General features: G+C 44.0%; 2 protein-coding genes across 4 annotated transcripts in view; one reads left to right on the top strand and one right to left on the bottom strand.

Moving 5' to 3' along the window:
• Window positions 1-24,181, bottom strand: part of Erich1 (glutamate-rich 1) — a gene marked incomplete at its 5' end in the record, with an annotated part of 52,793,804 nt that overhangs the window by 7,313,349 nt on the left and 45,456,274 nt on the right.
• The window catches only part of Zmat4 (zinc finger, matrin type 4), a 430,441-nt gene that overhangs the window by 104,825 nt on the left and 301,435 nt on the right, over window positions 1-24,181 (top strand). For 3 of the 4 annotated variants that reach the window (XM_087589121.1, XM_087589120.1, NM_001134747.1), the window contains 1 exon segment: window positions 5,789-5,894. The exons of the other annotated variant lie outside the window; for it this stretch is intronic. In XM_087589121.1, the coding sequence (XP_087445247.1) occupies window positions 5,793-5,894 (102 nt within the window). In that variant the 5' untranslated portion in view covers window positions 5,789-5,792. 4 annotated transcript variants of the gene reach the window in all.

Here is a 24,181-nt window from a genome sequence, read left to right as displayed (position 1 = left end):
AATAGAAGCCAACAAGGACAACATAACAATCCAAGGCTTACTGTTTTATGTTAAAGACGGGCCAGTCGTGATTCCAACACCTACCTCCCTTCGACGTTCTAAGCATAGTTTTAACACCAATAAACCAGAGCAGAAAAACAAACAAACAAACAAAAAGCCTTGTAAGTGCTTTGTGGGGTATAACTGATTGCTAAATGTGGAAGGTGCATTTTAATTGAGAACATTCTTAGGGGGCCATTGCAGGAGATAAAAGCTCAGGTTGTCTGGGTTGAATACTGGAAAGAAGGCAGAGGTCAGAGAAGCTGAGAGCTGCTTAGTTATTTCATGGTGGGCAGGAAGGGCATATGGCAGGGGTTGAGGGGGAGGTGCCAGACTGGATCAGAAGGCCTGAAAATAGTGGTGGGTACCTAATCTGAATGTGATCCTGGGGCCCATGTCAGAAATCTTGTGGATATAAATGTGGATTCAGAATATCTATAAGATGGTGGCAGGTTCAGGCCAAGAAAGGGAAGTCTAGGCATTGAGGTCAGAGATGGCCACTTAGGCATCTATCCTGGGCTTTCAAACACCTTTTATGGTCCTGGACAGAGGGACAATGGCATAGACTAAGCAGCACACAGAGAGTGGAGAAAGGCAGCCCAGCCAGGGGATTCGCCTATGGACAGAGGAGTCATCCTTGTCCTGGAACACAGACTGTCATGTTGGAGACTCAGGAACCTTCAGGCAAGTTAATCAGCCCCAAGTCTTAGTGTTTTCAGAGAGAAAACAGGGCTCTCGCAGAGCTGGTGTAGGGGGAAGCCTCCGGCAAAATCTTTACTCCCAGACTGGGAGAGTTCGCAAGGATCAGGTGCTGTGAGGATTGCATTTAAAGGAGCTGCAGTAGTGGATCTGTGGATCTGGAGAGTTCACCGAGTAGCCTCTGTGATACCTGCGGGGCTCTCAGGTTGGAAATGGCACAAGTCTTAATTCCTGCCCTTAAATGGCCACTGAAAGGAGACAGTGGATGGAAGGTAGACTATTAACCTCCAGAATGAGCTTTAGGCTGGTAGCCGCCATGGCTAATGGCAGAGCGAGGACCACACAGTGGAGACCTTCAGCGTTTTATCCTTCAAAGAACTGGGGTGAGGTTGATGCCGCCCATCCCTGAGGGAGCATGGCTACTCAGACACCTTGGATCAGCCATAGCACTGAGTTGTGGGCTAAGATTCCTGGTGTTGATGGCTGAGGCCAAACCTTGAATTACGTACGCTTCCTTTTGTGGCTCGTAGGGAGCAGGCTTCAGGGAGAGCAGCAGAAACTGGAGAGAGGGGGACAAATTCTCCTCAAGCTACCTCAGCGAGGTTCGGCACTTCCAGTGATAAAAATAGGTTGTAGACATTTCTGGAGTGTGGGGTCTTCACAGGCCCCAAGCCTGGGTGTCAGCTGGCGGGAGGGGTTGGTTGGCAGCTGCGTTTCATCACTGGGGGATGGTACAGGTAATAGAATGTCAATAGGACTATGGTTTCAGCACACTGGGTCTGCCATTGTCCTGCTCAGCCTCCAACGAGGTTCTGTTTACTTCTCTTCTTAAATATTTACGGTATCACTCCCAAAGCACCACATCAGAATTGGTAATACTGCTAACAATGGTCGGAATATTGGCTTCTGAAGGGTCTGCCATCTGCCACTCTGAAGGGTCTGATGTTCTACCAGAGCTACTTCTGGTCCTCACAGCATCCCGGTGCGACTCATCCCTCCCCCTTTCACAGGCAGACACCAGAGCACAGAAAGCAGCATACTGAACTGGCCGGACACCCTGGATGTCGAGCCACCAAAGCTAGAGTGGGAGCTAATGGCTTGCTCCTCTCAGGAGCCTCATGTGGCTCTCAAGGTCTCTTGAGTCACCTTTATCTCACACTACCAGTCATGGAGAGGAGAGGATAGTCCTTCTCGTGGAGCCCATAATGGTCTCAGCCTTGGTTCTTCAGTCTGCTGTTAAGAAGGCCAGAAGAAAGCTGCATCTAAAGGCCCTGGAAAGGCCTCTCTGTGCCCCCTGAGATACATTTAGAACTTGACTGCGGTCAGGTTCTCCTGATCGTCTCCCTGTGCCCCTGAGTCCATCCTCCATCCTTTTCTTAGCTCTCTTTGCTTCCGTTTTACTCTGCGGTGTCCATGGTTAGCTCTTCACATGCATTCTTATGCCCCCTGGTAAGCAGGTCTCTCTCTCTCTCTCTCTCTGTCTCTCTCTCTCTCTCTCTCTCTCTCTCTGTCTCTCTGTCTCTCTCTCTCTCTCTCTCTCTCTCTCTCTCTCTCTGGCCAGGGGAAAGAACTGATTTAGAGTTTGGACATGTTTCCTTCTATCCTTATCCATCATCCAGTCTTCACATCTAATTTGACCTCCTTGGAGAGTTCCCCAATAATCTGTCTTGTCATCTCAATGGTTTTAGCTGTTCTTTGTCTGAGGGGAGTGTGTATGTGTTTCTCATTATACTGCCCTTGAGGACTGGGAACCAAGGGTTGTGCCTGCTGTCATTGTTCTGCTCCATACACAGTAGTGTCCAAGTGATTAAAGGCATATAGTGGTATATGCCTTTCATTCCTTTAAAGGGAGGTAGAGATGCTCAGTGCATTTAGAGGCACCCTGGTCTGTGTAGCCAGTTCTGGGCCAGCCAGGGATATATACTGAGGGGATCCTGGGAGAAACACACACACACACACACACACACACACACACACACACACACACACACACAGCCCAATTCTGCATTCAACTCATACTCTTATACTGTCAATTTTGTATTCCTGGTTCTCCTAGAATAAACTTGGGACAGCAAAGTCATCTGACTAGGTTCACACATGGCCTGCTCCTCTGCTCTGGGTCTCCTGGGGATGGCAGCATCCTGGGTGAATGATGAAGATAATTTAGGTCACTCGCATCCCTGGTGATGGCTTTGTGATGTGCCGTTGACGTGTGCTATTGGCTGAACTGCACCGATGAAACTTGGTTTGTTATTTTGTTTTTTTTGTTTTTTTGTTTTTTTTTTTTCAGTTAGAGGAAATTAGACTCCTCCATTCAGTGCTAGGATGCTTATCTTTTTTACCCATAATGCCCAAGGACCTTGCACCTTCCAGATGGGAGGTCCTCACACTGTGGAGGACTTGATGGCTTAGTTGCTGTCCCAACAACTATAGGAAGCATGGCCAGTTAACACAGTGGACAAGGCTAAGAAGGGAAGTTTGTTCTGCTTCTCTCTCTCTCTCTCTCTCTCTCTCTCTCTCTCTCTCTCTCTCTCCACCTGTTCTGTTCTGAAGGACAGTGAAGCTGAGAGCTCTTCAAATAATCCTGTGTGTGTGTGACTGTGTGTGTGTGTGACTGTGTGTGTGTGTGAGTGTATGTGTGAGTGTGTGTGTGTGAGTGTGTGTGTGTGTGTGTGTGTGTGACTAGATGGTAGTTTTCCTTCTTGAGAATTCCAGTCCTTGAGTCACAAATGGGATCTCCTCCTTGTCTAGAGTGACCTGCACAGAAAGAGTTCTCCTTTCAGGCCAGCCTGGTGCGTGTCCAGCAATGGCCTCCCACTAACACCGTATTCAGGTATTTCACTCATGCCTCAGACCCACGAGGGTCTTCATTGCCTGTTCCGTTGCACACAGACTTGCTCAAATCAATATTCTTACGTAAGACGATGGGAAAAGCCATATTTTTCTCTTCTTTTGAGATTTTTCGGTAGTCTACACATTTAATGTTTTGCCTTTAAAGCTATTTCTGCCGCACAACTGCTTCACTGAGACACAGACTCCCACGCACGCGCTCTGCTCAGTCCAGCGTGCACCTGAACATCCTTTCACGCTGCCTGATTCCTGCAGTTGGCCGTGTGATGAGGAAGGAGTGTGCGGGGAGCTCAGAGATCCTTATTAAGCAGGTCACCCATGAATCTGTCTTTATGTGCTTCTTTATTAAAAATAGCAGAGAACACGATAATCCTTGAGCCCAACCACTTACAGGAACTTGGCTTAACGATGTAGGTTCTCACTTCCCATTAGGCGGATCTCGTGTTCTGTTGCATTTTCCCCTGTGCTCAAAAGTTGTCTTCACTGTTTTCATTCTGGGATGAGAATAAAGACTACATCAGAGGTTATACTGTTGGTAGAGTCTGCTTTTCCCTGTTAGACCATTCTGGAGCCTCCTTGCTTTCCTGGTACTGCTTTTGAAGATGGACCATGCTGAAAACAGACACAAGGTTATGAGGGAGGGCAGGGCTCAGAAAGAGGCATGAAGACTTTTTCTTCAGAAATTCAAGTGTGGTCATCTGGTGAAAAGGGAAGATTGGCTGTTGAGCCTGAGGCAGAATTAATGAGTGAAAGGTACAGCGGGGTAGATTGTATTCAAGCCAAGAGACGTAAAGATTGCACCCTCCCCAAGACAGATTGCATTGTGTACGGTGAGGAGTAAACCTTAGCCTAGGGCAGAAGGAGGGCTTCAACCCACCACTTGCTAGGGACAAATCCTTCCAGAAACTACAGATCCACATCAGCTCTAAGACTCAGTGGTCTAAGGTATCTGCAATAATTATTGGTTGTTCCAGGTATTTGAAAATACGATTAAAGTTTTATATTTAGCACTTTTAAGATATTGCCTCCTTTGATTCCTTGCAATTTTCAACAAATAAGAATCTTCTACAATCTCCATGTTTGTGAGAAGAACGGGAGCACAGGGAGTTGAGAACTTCCCACACGCCACACGGCCGCAGCATTCCTGAGGTGGAACGGGCTTGTTTGGAAGAGGGAGCCAGCTAGGTCATGTCACCACCCAGTAATGTACTTTTGGACAGTCCAGAAGGTAATGGGAGGGCATTAAAGTAGGACGCACCCACCATGCACATAGTGGGCCCACAGGTGGAGACTCTCTTGCCTGGCTGTAATGCGGTCTGGTACTGGCTTTGTCTGTTGCCTCTTATCATTTTGAAGGCATGAGGACTTGGGCTGCATTCTCACGGCAGGTTGGAGGTAGAGGACCCATTCATTTACCATTTGTTCAGTTGTGGTGTGAGGTGGTTGGGATGGTGTAATGGACTCTGAAATCCCTAAATATAGACGGCAGCATGTATGGGAAGATCTCCTTGTATTCCGTGGTGTGAGGTTGGAAGGAAGGCTGCATCCTGATTGTTTTAAAGTGTAGCCACCACCTCTTACATTGCATATAAAGCTCCTGTGATAACTTGTCCCTTGGTAAAAAAAAAAAAATCCTGTTCATTATAGAAACATTTCAAAATGAACTTATTATAAAACAGTGACCTATTGTTTCTGGAAACGCACTCCACATATTTAGAAACAAGTCCTCTGCTTTGTGCATACATGTCTGTACACTTCTGAATCTGGGTTCGTAACCCACATCTTATCTCTAGGGTGAAGACGTATCAGAATGCTTTTGACCTATTTGCCGTTGTTGCGTGAATTGGGTACCTTACAATGCTTTGTTAATCTATGTCACACGTGTTAATGATTTTGTCACAGAAAAACCATAGCGGCAAATCTGGTTTGTTTAAGCAGAAACGTTAAAGATAGAGTCTATCTTTTAAGGGTCTAGCACCTCTGTTGGGTTTTCATAGGCAAACGATCAGTTCCTCGTCATGGAGGTTAGTTGGTATGGTAACACTGGGGGTTGGACAGATATCTGTCTCCTTGATCAGCACACCAGCTCCTGGGACCCTGGCTTTTCACATCTTTGTGTTCTGAGTTTTCGTCAGAGTAACAGACTCCCTTTCTCTCTTCTTCTTCTTCTTTTTTTTTTTTTCTGTTGACTTTTCTTTAGCCTGATGAAGTCCTCCGATATCGATCAGGATTTATTTACAGACAGTTACTGCAAGGTGTGCAGTGCACAGCTGATATCCGAGTCCCAGCGGGTGGCCCATTATGAGGTAAGGAGAGCCTCGCTCGCTCAACCACAGTCTGGCTGTGGGGCTTGAGGATATGTGCTCATGGGACTGGGGAGTTTTCAGAACGGCATGTCGGAAGCCTGTATAGTGTGAGTCCTGACCGTGTTTATTGGAAATAGGGACTAAAGATTGGGGGACATGATTCTGCAGCCCCGGGTACTTCCAAGACTATTTATTTATTTATTTATTTATTTATTTATTTATTTATTTATTTATTCATTCATTCATTCATTCATTCATGTTTATTAATATTTTTAATGTGTTCTTCCTACCACAAGAGCCCTGTGGACTTCCTTTGCTTGCTTTCTCTGTGAGGGATGCATATCACAATTTGCCCTCTCTGTGAGGGAATACATGTCAGTCAGACACGACAGTGAAGACAAGCTCAAAGGCCCTTGCTAGTCACACAGGGAAACTTGGGTCTCAGCAGGAGTAAAGGTGCTTCCTCTTCAGATATCCTTCCCAGTGGTCAGTGCCCTACGTGTTCACCAGAATGCAGGAGTCTCCTGCAACCATGAGCAGGTTCGAAACGCCAAATAGTCCAGAAGGGCATTGTGAACTCTGGCATGGGACGCCTGACAGATGCTCTTTGATCCTGCATAGCAGCGGAGGATGAGCTAAGGAGGGGCTGACTTACATCCCAGGGAGGAATGAGGAACCAGGATGGGAGGACAGAGAGCTGGGATCCCAAGACACTGAGTGCTACATTGTGTATTTTGGTTTCTGAAGAGCACAGAGCTGTGGGAATAGGGGTTTTCAGGTGTAGCGACTTGTAAGGAAGCTTAGACTACAAGGCTTAGCCAGCAATTTTTGATTTTCATCCGATGACTGTAATAAGTGCCAGTTGTCACTGTCACTCCCTGAACCCCTCTGGGCTCGCACTCACAACCCTGCCTTCCCCACCAAGTTTTGTGATAACTGAATGCAACCTTTAATAGTGTTCGTGGAAATGCTTCGGAAGCTGAGTGTGTCGAGCATATGAAATTCTTTTATTGCCGTGAACTCCCATGCTGCTGTGCTTTGGTGATGGGGGGACAAGCATGCTCGTTGAACATCTGTGAAATCAACATCTGTGGAGAGAAGTCAGCCGAGTTGCCCACCCCTGCCGTTCCACAGGGGATGGGTTCCTGAGATCCCAGTGGGTACTCGGGTCCTCTGTAGGGAAAGGTGTGATGTTTACAGAGAAGCCATACACCTCCTCCTGTATCTTTTCAATAATCTCTTACACCTATCTCACTCCTAACACCTACTTCACCTCATTTGCATAGATTCAGCATAGTATCGGCTTGTGGCAAATTTAACTTCTGCACTTTGTAACTTTCTGGACCCTCCCTCCATCCCACACGCTTTTGATTTGTGTGAAAATTATGGACCTGGAGGCCGACACATTATTCTTTTGTCAAGAGGAAAGTGAGTACCAGAAGCGGCAAAAAGTGAATTTGTTTATCGGGAATAAATTCATTGTTTTGGAAATAACGAACTCTCTAATCTCTGCGGACATTGCTCATAAGCACGGAAGTGCTGTTACTTTGAAATATCACTGAAGATCAGGGGAGTTTTTCCTGCTCTGAAATTGCACGCCCTTTATATTAAGCCTTTTCTGTTTTAATTTTTAACCCTTGTTCCTGATGTTTGAGGATAGAAACTGCTTTGCTTATTTGATCATCCCTAATTCCTGAATAATATCCATATATATATATATGTGTGTGTGTGTGTGTGTGTGTGTGTGTGTGTGTGTGTGTGTGTATGTGTGTGTATTATTTAATATCTATTTTATTTAATTATAGGTATTGTTAGCACTTGTGAGGTAGATGGGTCTCTTTCCTAAGTATGTTGGAGATGCTGTTCCGTACTGTATGTTAGTGGAACCAGAAAGCTAATGCCAGATTATTTAAGACAACAAAGTTTTGAAATAAACTAACAAGAAAACAACAAGACCTCTTAGCTGCTTGACTAAGGGTATAGTTATTTTGATCTTGGGTTCGTTTATTGATGTCCTGGACTCTTGCTGTGGTGTAATCTAATTGTTTATGGCCCGTGTTAATTGAATGTAGCACACGTGAGTTAGGAAAAGTAAAGCAGTCAATAGATCCCCGTCGGCGGTGTCACACTTCGCCCAGCAACGTTAAGTGGGTGGACGTTGAGCGATGCCTTTTGCTTGTCTGTCCCTTGCCTTCCTTGTATCTGATACAGCCTGTGCATTCTGCCTGCAGAGAGGCCAAGGCAGAGAACTGGCAGAGGCAGGGTGTGGGATCCCTCCATTTCTTGTCTCTCCTGTTTGTCCCTTTGTTTGGGACACCTACACAGTAATGCACCCCAAACCAGTGGGGACTATTTGAAAAACTGGTATTCTGTCCGTCTGCCTTCAGGTCTACAGACAACCTCTGCTGAGATGGACTGTTGGGTGGGTTTCTCAGTGAGAAAGGAATCTCACTCAGCTCATTGAGAACGCTGTTGCTGTGATGCCCAGAACTCCCTTGTGATTGGCTCACTCCTTCAGTCCAGGCTGGTAATGACCCTGCTTTCCGATGGGAGCCCATCGATGAGCGTCACTGTGTATTTCTGTGTGACGGGAAGTACTGGTGTTAGGTACTGGAGAGATTCGGAACCAGCAGTAGAAATGGTCTGCGCAGTTCTGTCCATTTACGTGACTTATTGCAATTAATGACTAGTGTGTGTTAGAATAATGAATGCATTCCAGAGAGAAACAACTTGGGCCATGGTGGATAATCTTGTTCTTATTTATGTTTGTATTCTTTTTGCAAGTATTTTTTTTTTCCACAGCACTTTTGAGTTTGTGTCCATCAGGGATATTGGCTTGTGATATTTCATTTTCTTTGTGCTTTTGCCTGGTTTGGATATTGGAGTTACACTGAGTCTGTAGCAGTTTGAGAATACTCCTCCTCCTTCTCTCCCTCCCTCCTTCCCTGCCTACCTGCCTGCCTTCCTTTCTTCCTTCCTTTCTTTTTCTTTTTCATTTCCTTCCTTTCCTCATTCTTCCTCCCTCCCTCTGTCCTTCCCTCCTTCCCTTCCCTTCCCTTCCCTTCCCTTCCCTTCCCTTCCCTCCCCTCTCCTTTCTCCTTCCCTTCCCTTCCCTTCCCTTCCCTCCCCTCTCCTTTCTCCTTCCCTTCCCTCCCCTCTCCTTTCTCCTTCCCTTTCCTTCTCTTCCCTTACCCCTGACTCTCCCTCCTTCACCTCGCTTCCTTCCCCTTCCTCCCCCTCCCTTCCTCCTCCTCCTCCCCTTTCGTAGATATTTGAAAGTCTGGTAGAATTCTGCTGTGAACCCATCTAGCCTTGGACTTTTGTCTTTTACTGGAAAGCTTTTTTTTTTTTTTTTTAAATTTAATCTCCTCATTTATTATGGATCTGTTTAGGTTGTTGGTTTCTTGATTTAATTTTGGTGGTTTGGCTAAATATAGAAATTTATTCATTCCTTTTAGGTTTTCCAGTTAACAGAATACATTTTAAATGCGTTCCTCTCTCCTTCTCTCAGTTAGTTAGGCCATGTGTCTGCCAGTCATGCTTAACTTCCCAAAGAATCAGTTCTTAGACTTACTGGTTCATTGTATCGCTTTGTTGGTTTCTGTTTCCTCGATGTCTGCTCTGAGTTTTAGTATTCAGTGATGTTAACTGGGTTTGGCTTTGGTTCATCCTTTCTTTTTCCAAATCTTTGAGTTGAGTCATTGAGTCATTTATCTGTGTTCGGAGTTTTGAACGGAGGCTCACAGAGCTATAAGCTTCCTCACTTGTAAGGCTGTTTTCAGTGTGACCCAGGCTAGAATTGACAGGTTGGGGAAGGTGACTAGATGGCAGGATCAGCAGACTCACTGAGCTAGACACAGGAGGAAGATGCTGTTCTGGCTAATTCATTGTCAACTGAGAGGACAGAACCTTGAGTGAGAAAATACTTTTATACTATCAGGTTGTAGGCAAACTGATAGAGCATTTTCCTAATTAGTGATTAATGGGGGTGGACCCAACCCTTTGTGGGCAGGTCTACCTCTGGGTAGGTGGTCCTGGGTTCTGGGAAAAAAAAAAAGCGGGCAGAGCAAACCAGGAGGAGCGAGCTGGTGAGCAGCATCCTTCCACATCCTCCGTGTCAGCACCTGCCTCCAGGTTCCTGCTCTGTCCTGACTTCCTTCAGGGATCAGCTACATTGTGGAAGTGTAAGTCAAATAAACCCTTTCCTCCCCAAGTCATTTTTGGTCACGGCATTTTATGGCAGTGATACCAACCCTGATCAAGACAGATGCATGTGATCTGTCTGCGCAGAGAAACTGGATGTTTCTCGTTTGCTTTGACCCCAAATGTGTTGCCACACTCAGAAAATGGATGAGAATCCTTACTGTAAGCGTATTTACTGTGTTCACTGTAGAGGCAGACACTACTGTTCTCTTTCCCTGTGTTTGATTTGTGTCTATATCACTTGGTTCTTTTTCCTTTTATATTATAAGCAGGTAGTTTTTAATATGACTTAAGTATTTTGAGAAAATTTGTGAGATATGAATATAAAAATGTATTTTTATATTAATATTTTATTCATTTCCGAAACAGTTAATTTATATAATTCAAAAAAAATCAGTAAATATAAAGTAGCGTATAATGTAAAAATATTCCTCCTTTATTCTTCTTAGTCCCCCAGATATACCCAGTTTTTTTTAAACATTATAAGGGTATGAATGGAATGTAATTTTCCATACATATGTTTATACACACACACACGCACACACACACGCACGTGTTGTGACCAATATATATTACATATGTAATCTATATTACAAATGGGAAAATACTTTACCCTTATTTTTGTTGAGACATGGATGTCTTTTCTATGGTTGCAGAGAGCAGATGAATTCCAGTGGATTTGTAATCTTTGACATAGGCATGGACATCTCAAGCATCTTTATGGCCTAGACCAATGGGAGTGGAAAAGGCTGCCTTTGGTCCTCACAGAAATGATGATGGACAGTGTATGTAGAAAAAAACAACCACTGCTTTCTCCTCTGGGAAAACAGCAGCTTGAGACTGCTTCCCTAAATAGACTTCCTACCAAGATTAGCTAAACCTGCCTCCTTGTTCACCTGTGTACTAAGAACCCATCTCCTTGTTCAGCTGGGTATAATAAACCCACCTTCTTGATTCAGTTGTAGAAAATAAACACAATGCATCTGTCCTTTCTGCATCCCCTTGTTTCCCAAGCCATGTGATTCATGGTAACACCAAATTTTGTCGAGATATATTTCTGAATTGCCTTGTAATTCCTTGGTATCCAGAATGAATCCTGGTAAAAGGCAAACAGACTTTAGCTCTTAGAACCCATGTAGTGATATGTTTGCTACTTGGCTCTCAGATCCCCACCTGTACAGATTGGCAATGTTCGCTGATGATTTTTCTTCCAGACTTCTTTTCTTAGCATTCACCAGAGGACATATTCATTCCGGACCTGATTGTGTTTTTTTTTCATTCTTCTGTATTAGCCAAAAAGGAAATCCCAAAGTCTCTTGACCTGAGCAGTGTGCTCTAGTATTGATCTACAGCCTGCGCCTTGCCTCGCTTGCTTCCGATGTTCTCAGGTAGCAGACAGTGTGCTTGCTTCTTCTCTAAGGCTTGAGAATATAATTAGCTTCTTTGTAGGCTTTGACCAAGATGATTTAATTTGGAGTGGAGTTTATCTAAGTTTGAATTGTTTCACACTATTCATTGACTTTCCTCATTGCTGCAACAAAATATCCAACCAAAGCAACTGTAGGATGGGAAGGCTGATTTGTTGCTTACAGAGTGAGGGAAGTCCATCATGGCGGGGAAGGCACTGTAGCAGGAATGTGAGACTTCCGGTCATATTGCATCCACAGCCAGGAAGCAGAGAGCAACGAATGCTAGCATTCTTTTTTATTTCGTCTTGGTCCCAGTTCACGGAATGCTACTGTGCACTTTTAGAGGGGCTTACCTCCCGCAATTAACCTAATCTGGACAACCCCTCTCCGAGTGCCCATAAACCAACCTAATACAGATAATCTTTTCCAGGCATACCCAGAGGTTTGTTCACTAGATGATTCTAGATTACATAAACGGATAGTCAGTATTCATCATCATGATCCCTTTCTTTGAGTAGCATATACATGCACGAATGCCCTTGGGCAGAAAGTTACTGGTAGGAGCCCCTCCCTCAACCCCTACAGCTTGCCTACTGGTCCCTACCAGGACAGTCTTTTTAAACCAATTATGCCAGCTGGTAAAATGCCTTCCTTTCTCTTGAAAGATTTCAGATTTTACTAATAAAGAGGAATAATGGACTAGAATGATCTCCTCTGCTTTGAGTATTTGTTCTGGATAGCTTTGTGTCAACACGACACAAGCTAAAGTCGTCTGAGAGGAAGGAACCTTAATTAAGAAAATGTCTCTATAAGATGGGGCTGCAGGCAAGTCTGTAGAGCCTTTTCTTAATTAGTGGTTGATGGTGGAGGCCCCAGCCCATTGTGGGCGGCACCATCCACCATCTGGTGGTGCTGGGATCTATAAGAAAGCAGGCTGAGGAAGCCATATACGAACAAGCCAGTAAGCAGCACCCCTCCATGGCTTCTGCATCAGCTCCTGCCTCCAGGTTTTTGCCCTGACTTCTTTCCATGGTGAACAGTGATTTGTAAACCCCCTTTCCCTTCAAGTTGCTTTTGTTTCTGATGTTTCATCATAGCGATAGTAACCTTGACTAGGACAAATTGATACCACAAGTGGGATATTGCTTGACAGGTCTAATCATGTGTTTTCTAGGATTGTGGAAGGACTTTGGAACTTTGAACTAGAAGAGCCATTGAGTGTTCAAAGCTTTGTGAGCTCTTATGTGGTCGGTTGGAAGATAATGGCGCTGAGAGAAATGCAGACAGTGGAGATTTGGCTTGAGAAATTCCAGAGCGAGATTGGAGAGGCACTAAAAACTATCAGGCCATGGCATATTTCCATTTGAGAATTTGTGGTTCCGGTTAGCTGGGACTGAAAATCAGCCATGATTAACAAGAGACCAGAATCACTCAAGTAAAACCATTGCTTTTCTGGGACAATTGATGCTGGTTAGCTAGAACTAATAAGTTAGTAGTGATTAGTAAGAGACCAGCATAGTGGAGTTGAAATCTTTTGAGAAGTGTTTTCTCAGAGTCAACACACAGAAGCTGTGTTCTAGAGATGCCTGAGGTTGGACCTTCCTCTGACAGCACAGCTTGGTGTAAGACTCACCCAGGTGGTACTGGTTTTGAAGACATAGAGGGGTCATAGAGAACAGCTGAGGCTTGGCATTGTGTGGCAAGGCTGGAGTTCCTTGAGAGAATCCAGAAGGGGCTGTTGGTGAGAGTGTAGCACGGTTTCAAAAGAAGACCTAGCATTTCGGAGTTGTTAATACTATGGGATGACCACTAAGAATAGCAGCAGCCATGGAGGGGAGCTGGCTTCAGCCTAGGAGACAAGCTTTGTGGGCTGCAGAGGGTAGAGCCACAGAAGCCACCCAGTCACTTTATTTACTGTGCCATCTCGCAGGCCTGAAACTTTAAAAAAAAATTATGGCCAAGTTGCATACTTGTGACTACTTTCCTTCCCAAACCAAATGGTCACAGACTTGTGTGTGTGTGTGTGTGTGTGTGTGTGTGTGTGTGTGTGTGTGCGCATGCATGCCAAGGTGAGCCTGTATGTAGGACCAAGCTCACCCTCTGGTGTTTGTCCCCCTCTATTCTTTTTAGTCCCTCTCTGGTCTCTGGTTCTATGCTGCAAATGCAAGTCTAGCTGACTGGTGAGAATTCGAGATTTCACGTTTTCCTCTCCCATATCCCCATAGGAATTGCCTTCAGACACAATCTGGCCTTTTATGTAGGTTCTAGGAATTTAAACATTTGCCCTCGTGTCTTCTACCAAGTCTTTACCCTTCTCTTCTTTCTTCCTTTCTTCTCTTTTCTTCCTTCCCTCCTATTCCCACAACCCCCATATCTCTCTCCTGCAATTTTCCCTTTCTCCCTCTCATTCTGTTTTTCTTTCTCTTCCTTCTTTTTTCCTTCTCTCTTTTCTTTCTTTCTTTCTTTCTTTCTTTCTTTCTTTCTTTCTTTCTTTCTTCCCCCTTTCCTTCTTTCCTGCTCCCTCCCTCCCTCTCTTCCTCCCTCTCTTCCTCCCTTCCTTCCTTCTGTCCTTCCTTCCTTCTGTCCTTCCTTCCTTCTGTCCTTCCTTCCTTCCGTCCTTCCTTCCTTCTTTTCTGATACAAGTATTTTTTTTATGAATATAAGTACACTGTTGCTGTCTTCAGACACACCAGAAGAGGGCGTCGGATCCCATTACAGGTGGTTGTGAGCCACCATGTGGTTGCTGGGATTTGAACTCAGGACCTTTGGAAGAGCAGTCAGTGCTCTTAACCACAGAGCCATCTCTCCAGCCCTCTGATACAAGTATCAATGTAGCTGAGATTGGTCTTAAATTTACTGTGGGGCAGAAAAATGACCTTCTATTTTGGATCCTCCATTGTCCACTTCATGTGGACAAGACATGTGCTACTAAACTCAGTTTATATGGTGCTGAGGTCCATGACACTCAAGCACTTTACATTCCTAGAATCATTTTATAAATATCTGATATACCTTTTATTTATGCTCTTTAAAATGTGTATAGCTTTGTGCGCATGGATATTTTTTTAAACATGCTTTTGGAATAGTGTTGGTTTTAGAGGAATGTTGCAAACCAATACTAGAATATTTCTGTTTATACTTGACCCAGTTTCTTCTCCACTGTTAGCATCATCCAATATTATAGTAAATTTGTCATCCAATGGAGCAACATTGATGGGTTATGCTTATATAACATAAATTAATAAGTAGCAAGTGTGGACTATATTCAGGTCTCTTCACCCTCCCCTTTCTTGTCCTTTTCCTGCCCCAGGAGTCCACCCAGGCTTTCACCTAGCATTCATGTGTCACATCTATTGCCCTTCATACTTCATACTTTACAGACCTCCCTCATATTTGAAAACGTCAGGAGTTTTGAGGCTCACCAGACAGATGTGTTCAGCAGACTGACACTCAGAATGCGTCTGTGTTCTTCTCCAGCTAAGCCCCTGCTGCGTGTTTGTGGAGGGGAGGAGCTCAGAGGCAAAGTGAGCGTCTCACAGTGGTGTAAGGTGCCAGCACGCTTATTCATGTGACTGCTGCCCATGGTTCTCTTGCTGAGTGCCCAACTCTTTACGTCCGTGTTGCTCTTGTCCTCTGCCTTTCTGGTGTAATCTCTGGCAGAACATCACAATGAGAGTGCAGGGATGTGCGTTCAATGGGTACAAATGGCTTTCCAATATCGCACTCTCTTCTACCTTGCTGTTTTGTTCAGTGTTACATTTTCACACGTGCCTATGATCCCTTGTGTCTTGATGGTTGCACGAAACTCGGTGTGAGTATTGGTTCAATTTAACTTTACCATTGTTTTAGGGACAGATACCTACCCTGTCTCCAATATCCTACAAATACACACACTGCTTTGACAACTATCTCTAACAGATTTGCTGGAAAACTTCCCTGAGAGTTGATCTTGCATGGATGTTCAGCACAATGCGGAATTTCTTCATCATAAGACATATTGGTTAGCTGGATTATTTTGTCTTGAGATGGGATCTCGGGGGAGGCTGGCTTGATCTTGCTATGTAGTTGAAAACGACTTTGGACTCATTTTCATGTCTCCACATTTCCTAGTGCTTGAGATTACAGACATGCGCCACCATGCGTGGCTTATAGATTACTGGAGATCTTATCCCAGGGCCTTGTACATGTTAAACAAGCACTCTATCATCAGAGCTACTTCCCCAACACGGGACATTCTAGTTCTCAATTCAACTAAGCTTCATGTCCTACCCATAGTCCATGAAGGTCCTCATATCATCGTAATCCTGCCAATAACTTAGCATTCTCCTTTCCCCTAATCTACTTGGCATTTTATATAGTCTTATCTTAAATTGTGTTCTACAACGATAAACTTTTAATAGCATTCAGAAACTGCTCAGCCATTTAGCTTTCCTTTCTATCTGATTTCTATTCATATCCTCAGTCTAAATTTCCTTTGGTTTCCTTTTTTTTTTTCCCTATATTTGTTCTCGCTTCTTTTTCTTGGGCTCAGAAACTGTAAATACCTGAGCCCATGCCCATTCTACTATGTGCACGCGGCCGAGTTTTGATACTTTTTAAGCTGCTAACTTTGTGTGGATTCTAACAATGCTGATTTGTCGCTGTGTCCCTCCGTGCTGAGCAGGCTTTCCTAAATATATGTTGTTGTTGCTGTTTAAATTGGCCTCTGATTGGAGGTTATTTTCTCTGCGCTCCTTTATTTCTTTCCCTTACATCTCTGCTGGGTCTCCATTTTCACGTGTCTGCGTGTCACCACGTCTTGCTCTGCCTGAAGGATGTGGCTGTGTAACACTAGTGCAAACTCACTAGTGCACACTCACCCCCACTGATCCAATGAGGCTAAGCACACTCACTGCTTTGCAGTGCCCCTGCAGTGAGCAATGTAACTTTAAACCTACTGGTGTCAATGGGAGTCAGTGCGAGCTTTTGGCATTGGGCAAATATATGTCCCCCCTCCCCATTAGAATGATGTGACCGTTTCTTGCCAAACTCTCTTTTGAATCATCCTGTAGTAAAAAGTCAAAACGTGTTCGTTCCCTCTCATTTTTCAGCCTCCCCCGTAAGCTGTGTTTTCCTTATCACATTTTACTTGCAAATCACAATCATGTTCGGGGTTCTGTATGGAAACCTTTATGCTTTCAGGTGTTCCAATGCAGTCTATTTCGTTCTAAAGTGAAAAAGAGAACGTTTTGTGTTTGAGTAAGCAATATAGCGTGTGCTTTTACGTTCTGAGTGACAGGCGTCACTCCTGCTTGCAGGCTATCGTTATGTCCTGTCTGTTTTTCATCTGGGTAGTATCCAGAGGTATAGATCTAAATGAGCATAGCAGTCTACTGTCTTAACCTTTCCTGCTTTAAGGGCTGTTGCATTTGTACACGTCAGTGTGAACGACTCCGTTTCCTCTGATGCTGGGTATAGTCATAAGACCAGAGCAAAGGATTGAGGAAGTCTAGTGCTGAATAGGACAAAGCCACAGGGGTGCTGGGAGTAAGCATTGTCCCTTTAAGATCCCAAGTATCCTTGGACTGCCTAGCAGACTCAAGCAATGCTGGGCATGGTATTTATATAACAATCAATACTCTGATTCGCTGACTTGAAGTCCCTGGGCCACATGATATTTAGACTTTGTCATGACATGTTTTCTGAGAAGAGGAATATGAAATCTTGTCACACTGGATAAGTACACCTAGAAGAACACAGTGATCAGCCCCTCATCCATTTCCATTAGCCAGATAGTATCAGATCAGAAGAGAGGGGTGACTGGCAGGTGTTTACAGACATTTAATTTAGGAGCCAGGCAATGACCCACACTGATGCGTGCCTGCATTTACTCCCCCAATGTAATTTTTTTAACATCTACATTATGTATAAGTACTATGATAGAGCCCATTTCCTTATTTTTTAGAAATCTGTAGGTAAAAAAGATAAAAACTATGACTCCCACAATTAACAACCCCCACCCCCACCCCAAAGCCCATCAAAAGCCCAGTGACTAGAAATGTTTGCTGCTCTGGTAGAAGACCAGAGTTCAGTTCCCAGCACCCACATCAGGTGACTCACAACCATGTGTAACTCCATCCCCAAGAGACCTGATACCACCCCCTTCTGGCCTCTGAGGGCATCTGCATGTCAGTGTGTAATACATGCGTTCATAGACCCACAGACATGTGTGACATTTACAAAAAGAAAAGGTGCTCAAATCTTAGAAACAAGTTAAGGGCAGCAGAAACTCCACCTATATATATGAGGAAAATGAATGTGACCAGGCAAGCCATGGGTGTGTGAGCCATGACAGAGACGGGACAGCCTGTTGACAAGGCAGATGAAATTCAACTTGTTCTCTACGGCAGCAAACAGGAAAATATTGGAAGGAATTGCCGTATCTCTTCTTTAGACCACATTTGCATACACGACGGAGCTAATAACTTAGAGACAGGAGTTAATTGTTCCCGATGCAGGACAAAACCAGCCTTGGGCAGCATACGACTGACTGGGCTGCTTATGTTTAGGACATCCTACTCTTCTGTGTTGAGATTTCTGTCCTGCGTAGGATCATGAAGATGTCCTTGTCCATCATCTGTGCACCGAGTTTAAATGAAACAAAGCGAACCACCAATGGTGAGTTGTGACGTCGCCCTCCACACCTGCTTAGACGTTTAAATTCCACATGCCCAGTGAGAGTTCAGAGAGTGCACGGCAGTGTTTCTGACACGTGGTTAGGAAGACAACCTGAGGCTGTAGGTTCCTAGGCTTTCAAACTTTTGTTTCTTAAGGAAGGTTCTGGTCACATGCATCTCTACAAGATTTTCCGTGATAACAGTCAAGAGATAAAGTTTTTAGAAAAAGGATGGAGATAAGACTTACTTACTTTTTCTTGACAGCATTTGTTTGATCCTTGAGAAGTTTGTTCATGTCAACACTCAAGTTCTTTTCTCCAGTTTTAAGGAATAATTGATTCAAACTATATGCATTATGGAATATTTAAGTGCACCATCTGGTCATTCTGTTTTTGTCTATTTAAAGTTATGTTTTATTTAATATTTTAGAGAGGTATTAATTTTACATCCCACTCAGGTTTTGTATGATACTTCTATACCCATACGGAACATGTTCTTACCAGTACTTTGTTCTCATTCCCTTTCTCCCACTCACCCTGGTTTCTGATCGTCACTAATCTATTCAAGCAGGTGTCATAGCTTTCATATGAGAGAGTGAGTGTGGCCTGTGTGACTCTCTGGGTCTGACATATTTGTCAGCATAATGGTGTCCAGTTCCATTTATTTTGCTATAAACAAGAGGCTTTAATTCTTAAATTAAAAAAGTATTTATGTGTGTGTGTGTGTGTATGTGTGTGTGTGTGTGTGTGTGTGTGTGTGTGTATGCATGCACACATGCACACAAATGCATGCCATGGTGTGCTAGTAAAGCTAGGTCCCCAGACTTGAAGCTATTTACCAGCATGGTAGTGAATGTCTTTACCCACTGAGCCATCTTGCCAGCTCTAAGGCTCTTCTGTGCTATGGGTGAATGCTTGCTTTTGAATGAGATACCTATTCGTCGGCACCTTGGGTGACTCTGTACGTTAGCCATTGTGGGTACACTTCAATGACTGTGGGTGTACAGGTCTCTTTGGTATGCTGACTTCATTTCCCAGGACATATACCTAGAAATGTAAATAGGAAAGGTGAATTATTATATAAATCATACTGGAGCTTTCTCTTGCTTTTTTAGTTTTTTTTGGGGGGGAACGTCCCCGCTCTTTCATATAGATTGTACAAATTATATTCTTACTAGTACTATATGCATTACTATATATGTGCGTGTGCACGTGTGTGCATGTATTTGTGTGTGCATACTACTTTTTTGTATTTTAAAACAGGCTGAGCTTGAACCCGCGTATAGCCTCGTCTTTCAGCATAGTTTCTGAGGTTACAGTTTGCATCACTGTGCCTGTTTTTATTTTTCTCTTTAGTAACAGTCATTCTAACAGGAGTGACATAGTGTAAGAATATTGTTTCGTTTTCATTTACTTGATGGTTAATGATATTAAGTATTTTTATTTTTTCCCTTTAAATTAAATTTCGAGGGGTTGGGGATTTAGCTCAGTGGTAGAGCGCTTGCCTAGCAAGCGCAAGGCCCTGGGTTCGGTCCCCAGCTCCAAAAAAAAAGGAAAGAAAAAAAATTTAAATTTTGAGTTACAACACAGTAAGACTGTTCCTTGTGCGTGCGCGCGCACACACACACACACACACACACACACACACACACACACACACACACACACACACAAAGGCAGAGTACTTTGGTTTCATTTTCCCTTTCTCTCATCTTCTCCCATAACTCATCCTCTTCCTAAATAGTCCCTCTCACTTTCAGGGCACAAACATTTTATTATCCTATCTGGCATTCTGCTTTCTTTAGATCCCTTCCTCCCCATCATAGTCCCTACTGCTACACACACACACACACATAGACACACACACACACATACACACACACATGCTCACACACACATACACACACACACAAACACACTGGCACAGATGCACATACACAAGAACACATACACACACATACATACATGTCATATACACATAGACACACATGCAGGCATGCACATGTGTGCATACATGCACACGCACAAGAACATACACATATGTACAAGCACATACACACACATACACATGTGCACACACAGGCACATGAAGACACACACAAGAACACACACATGCACACACACAGATCTGGGAGTTACAGATAAGAGAAAACAAGTGGTACTTTTCTGAGTCGGGCTTATTTTACCAATGTAACGATTTCCATTCCATCCATTTTCATTCAAATGTCATAATTTCATTCTTGACAGCCGAATAAAATTCTGTTGTGTATATATAGCACGGTTTTCTTTATCATTCATATGCTGATGGTTATCTATCTAGGCTGGCTTCATTTCCTGGCCACTATTAATAGAGCAGTAATAAACACGATTATGTAAGTCTTGCTGGGGTATGTTGATTTAGGATCTTTTCGGTTATGTCTCTAGGAGTGACAGAGCTAGGACATGCAGTCATTTTATTTTAGTTTTTGATGAACTGATTTCCACGGCAGTCACACCAGGCTCCCCGTCTTCCATAGTCTCACTAGTAAATGTCCTTTCCTTGATCAAAGTCATCTTGACCTGGGTGAGGTGTGATCTGAGGTGGTTTTTATTTCTGCTTCAAGGATGTTAAACACGTTCCATAAATTTGTTGGCCATGTTTCTGCCTTTGAGAACTGTCAGTTCGATTCATTGGTTTATTGATTGTGTGTAATTTGCTTTGTTGCTATTTGATTTTTAGAGTTCTTTACAGTTTCTAAATATTAATCCCCTTTCTGACAGCAAAAAATTCTCTATCCTATGGGCTGTGTTTTTACTTTGCTGGAAGTTTCCTTTCGTGGGCAGAGGCCTTTGAATGTCATGGCACTTCCATTTCTTAATTTATTTATTTGTTTGCTTATTTAATTTACTCTCTCTTTCTAAAAACATTAATTGTTTGATTGATTGATTGATTGATTCACTTTATGTCCCTATTGTTGCCTCCCTCCTGGTCTCCCCCTCTCTGCCTGCCCTTCACTGGGAGGGTGGAGGCCCCCTGTATATCCATCCATCCTGGCACAGCAAATCCCTGCAGGGCTGGGCACATCCTCTCTCACTGAAGTCAGATAAGGCAGCCCAGCTAGGGGAGCATATTTCACAGACAGGTAACAGCTTTAGGGATAGCCCTCCCCCAACTCCAATTGTTGGGGGATCCACATGAAGATTGAACTACACATCTGTTACATGTGTGCAGGTGTATGTGGCGGGTTGGGGAGGGGGGGATAGGTCCAGCCTGTGTATGCTCTTTGGTTGGTGGTTCAGACTCTGAGAGCCCTCAAGGGTCCAGGTTGCTTGGTTCTGTTGGTCTTCCTGTGGAGTCCCTGTTGCCTTCAGGGCCCTCAATTCTACCCCTAACTTTTCCAAACAAGTCCTGAGCTCCATCCAGAGGCTGTGGGTCTCTGCATGTGCATCAGCTGCTGGGTGGATGCTCTCAGAGGACAGCCATGCTAGGTTTCTGTCTCAAGCATCACATCATATCATTAATAGGGAGAGGGATTGGTGCTTGTTCATGGGATGGGTCTCAAGTTGGGCCTATCATTGATGGGCTTTGTCTCCCTCAGTCTCTGTTCTGTCTCTCGTTCCTGCATTTCTTGTAGACAGGATAAATATTGGGTCAGAAGTTTTGTGGGTGAGTTGGTGTCCCTTTTGCTCCAGTGGGGTTCCTTCCTAGATACAGGAGGTGGCCTTTTTAGGTTCCATATCTCAACTGCTGTGATTCTCAGCTAAGGTCACCCCATTGATTCCTGGGGAGCTCCTTTCCCACGTCTCTGGCAGGGTTTTGAGATGTCCCCCAACCCCCACCCCTGCCAGTTGCAGATTTCCTTTCATTCTCCTAGCCCTCTGACATTTCTTAAATTTTAAGCTTATTTCCGATGATCATCCAAGTTATTTTCAGAGTGTCCTCGCTTGTGCCTGTACCTTGAAGTGCGTTTCCTGCTCTTCTCTAGTACTTTCAGAGTTTTGTGTTTTACATTAAGGTCTTTGTTCCATTTTGAATAGGTTTTTCTGCAAAATAAGAGATATGGTTGCCTCTCCATTCTTTTATGCATAAACATCTGATTTCCTCAGCACAATTTGTTGAAGAGCCTTTGTTCGGTGAGCGTCTCGACACCTTTGACAAAGATTACATGAGTCGTCAATTGTATGGCTTTGCTCGTGGGTCCTCTGCTGTGCTCCCTTGGAGTCCACACCCTTTCCTATATGTCACTGTTTTTTTCTGTTGCTATGACTCTGCTATGTCACTTCAGGCTTTGTAATGCCTCAAACATTGTGCTTCCTGCTAAAACCGCTTAGGTATTTGGGATCTCTTGCACGTCCATCACCACACGAACATGTTTTCCCTACTGCTGTGAAGAATGTTGTTGGCAGTTTGGAGACATCTCAGTGACTCTCTAGATAATTATTGGTGAAAGAACCAGTTAACGTCATATTAATTCTGCTGATCGATCTGTAAGCATCAAACAATCTTTCTGGTGATGTTTTCTTTACTTTCTTGTTTTACTTTCTTAAAAGTATTCCTTGTGGAGGGTGTCCACTATTTTCTTTAGGTTTACTCATAGAGGTTCTGGTTTTTTTTTGAAGCTATTGTGAATAAGACCTCCTCCACTTCTTTATCAGCAATCCTGTGACTGGTGTGTAGAAAAGCTAATGGTTTTCATATACCTGTGTATTCTGATAATTTGTCAAAAAAGGTTCAGTAGGTTTCAGAAGCTTCTGCTCAAGTCTATGGAGTCTTTAGAGTCAGGAGGGGTTGTGGAACCTTCCTTCTCTGTTAAGGAAAGACACTAATGCCAGGGACTGTGTGGTGGAGCAGTTGCTGCATAGAGGACCCCCCTGAGAATCCAAGAGTCCCTGAGAGGCGTCACGTGATGCTGTGGAAGTGGAGCCTAAGTCCCATCAGAAGTGCTATGATGTCAGAGATGTTAGAGCTGTGGGCATCTACAAAGGAGAGGTGCACACAGGGACTCAAACTAGCCTGAGAGATGCATCTCGCTGGTGGCAAAGATGTGATGGCAGAGACATCTGATCCTTTGACCTCAGACACGAAGTTACAAGATTTGGAGTTTGCCTGCTGGGTTTCAGACTTTGCTCTTAGTATTTCCTCACTGTGCTCAGATTTCCCGCCTTTGGAATGGTACCATGTGTTCTATTATGTCAGTTTATGTTGGAAGTATGCGATTTGTCTGTGATTTTTTTTTTTTACAGGAGGTTTCAGTTAAGTCCAAGGAGAGACTTTAGACATTTAGACAATGTCGTGACTGTGAAAGGCTATGGGAACTTTTGAAGTTGGCCGGAACGCATTTTATATTACAATAAAGGCATGAAAGTTTGTGGTCAAGGAGAGGAATGTGGAGACTTGGGACATTTGATTACTTGGTCCCCAGATGGTTGCTCTTTGGGGAAGGATTGGGTGTGGTCTTACTGAAAGAAGAAAATCACTAGAGGTGGCCTTGGGGTTTCAAAATACTGGCGCCATTTTGAGTTTGGGGATCAAGATGTGAGCTCTGAGTTGCTGCTCCAACTACATGCTTGCCTGTTTCCTGACACACTCTCTGCCATGATGGCGCTGGACCCTTATCCCTCTGGGATCATAAAACCCACCTTCTATACGTAGCCTTACTCATGGTGCTTTGTCACGGCAATAGAAAAGCAAGACATTGTCTGATCCACTTTTTTGGTGTCCTGCTCATGATTTTTGCGTCTCTGAGAAGTGTCTGGCTGGAGTTTCCTTTTCTTTTCTTTTCTTTTTTTTCTTTTTTTCGGAGATGGGGACTGAACCCAGGGCCTTGTGCTTGCTAGGCAAGCGCTCTACCACTGAGCTAAATCCCCAACCCCTTTTCTTTGCTATGTTTTAGAACCAGGCTGTTGCTGTCCTCAGCATCCTTGAAGGATGTCTTGGAGAACGGATAAAATTCTTTCTTAAATGGTGGGTGGAAATTGTCAGGGATTCCACGTGAACTTTCTCTTTCGTGAGAGAATTAATTCAATAACCTCCACCCCAA

This window comes from Rattus norvegicus, chromosome 16, assembly GCF_021556685.1.
Source record: "Rattus norvegicus strain SHRSP/BbbUtx chromosome 16, alternate assembly SHRSP_T2T, whole genome shotgun sequence".
NCBI classification, from domain to species: domain Eukaryota; kingdom Metazoa; phylum Chordata; class Mammalia; order Rodentia; family Muridae; genus Rattus; species Rattus norvegicus.
This window is presented reverse-complemented; position numbering and strand designations above follow the sequence as displayed.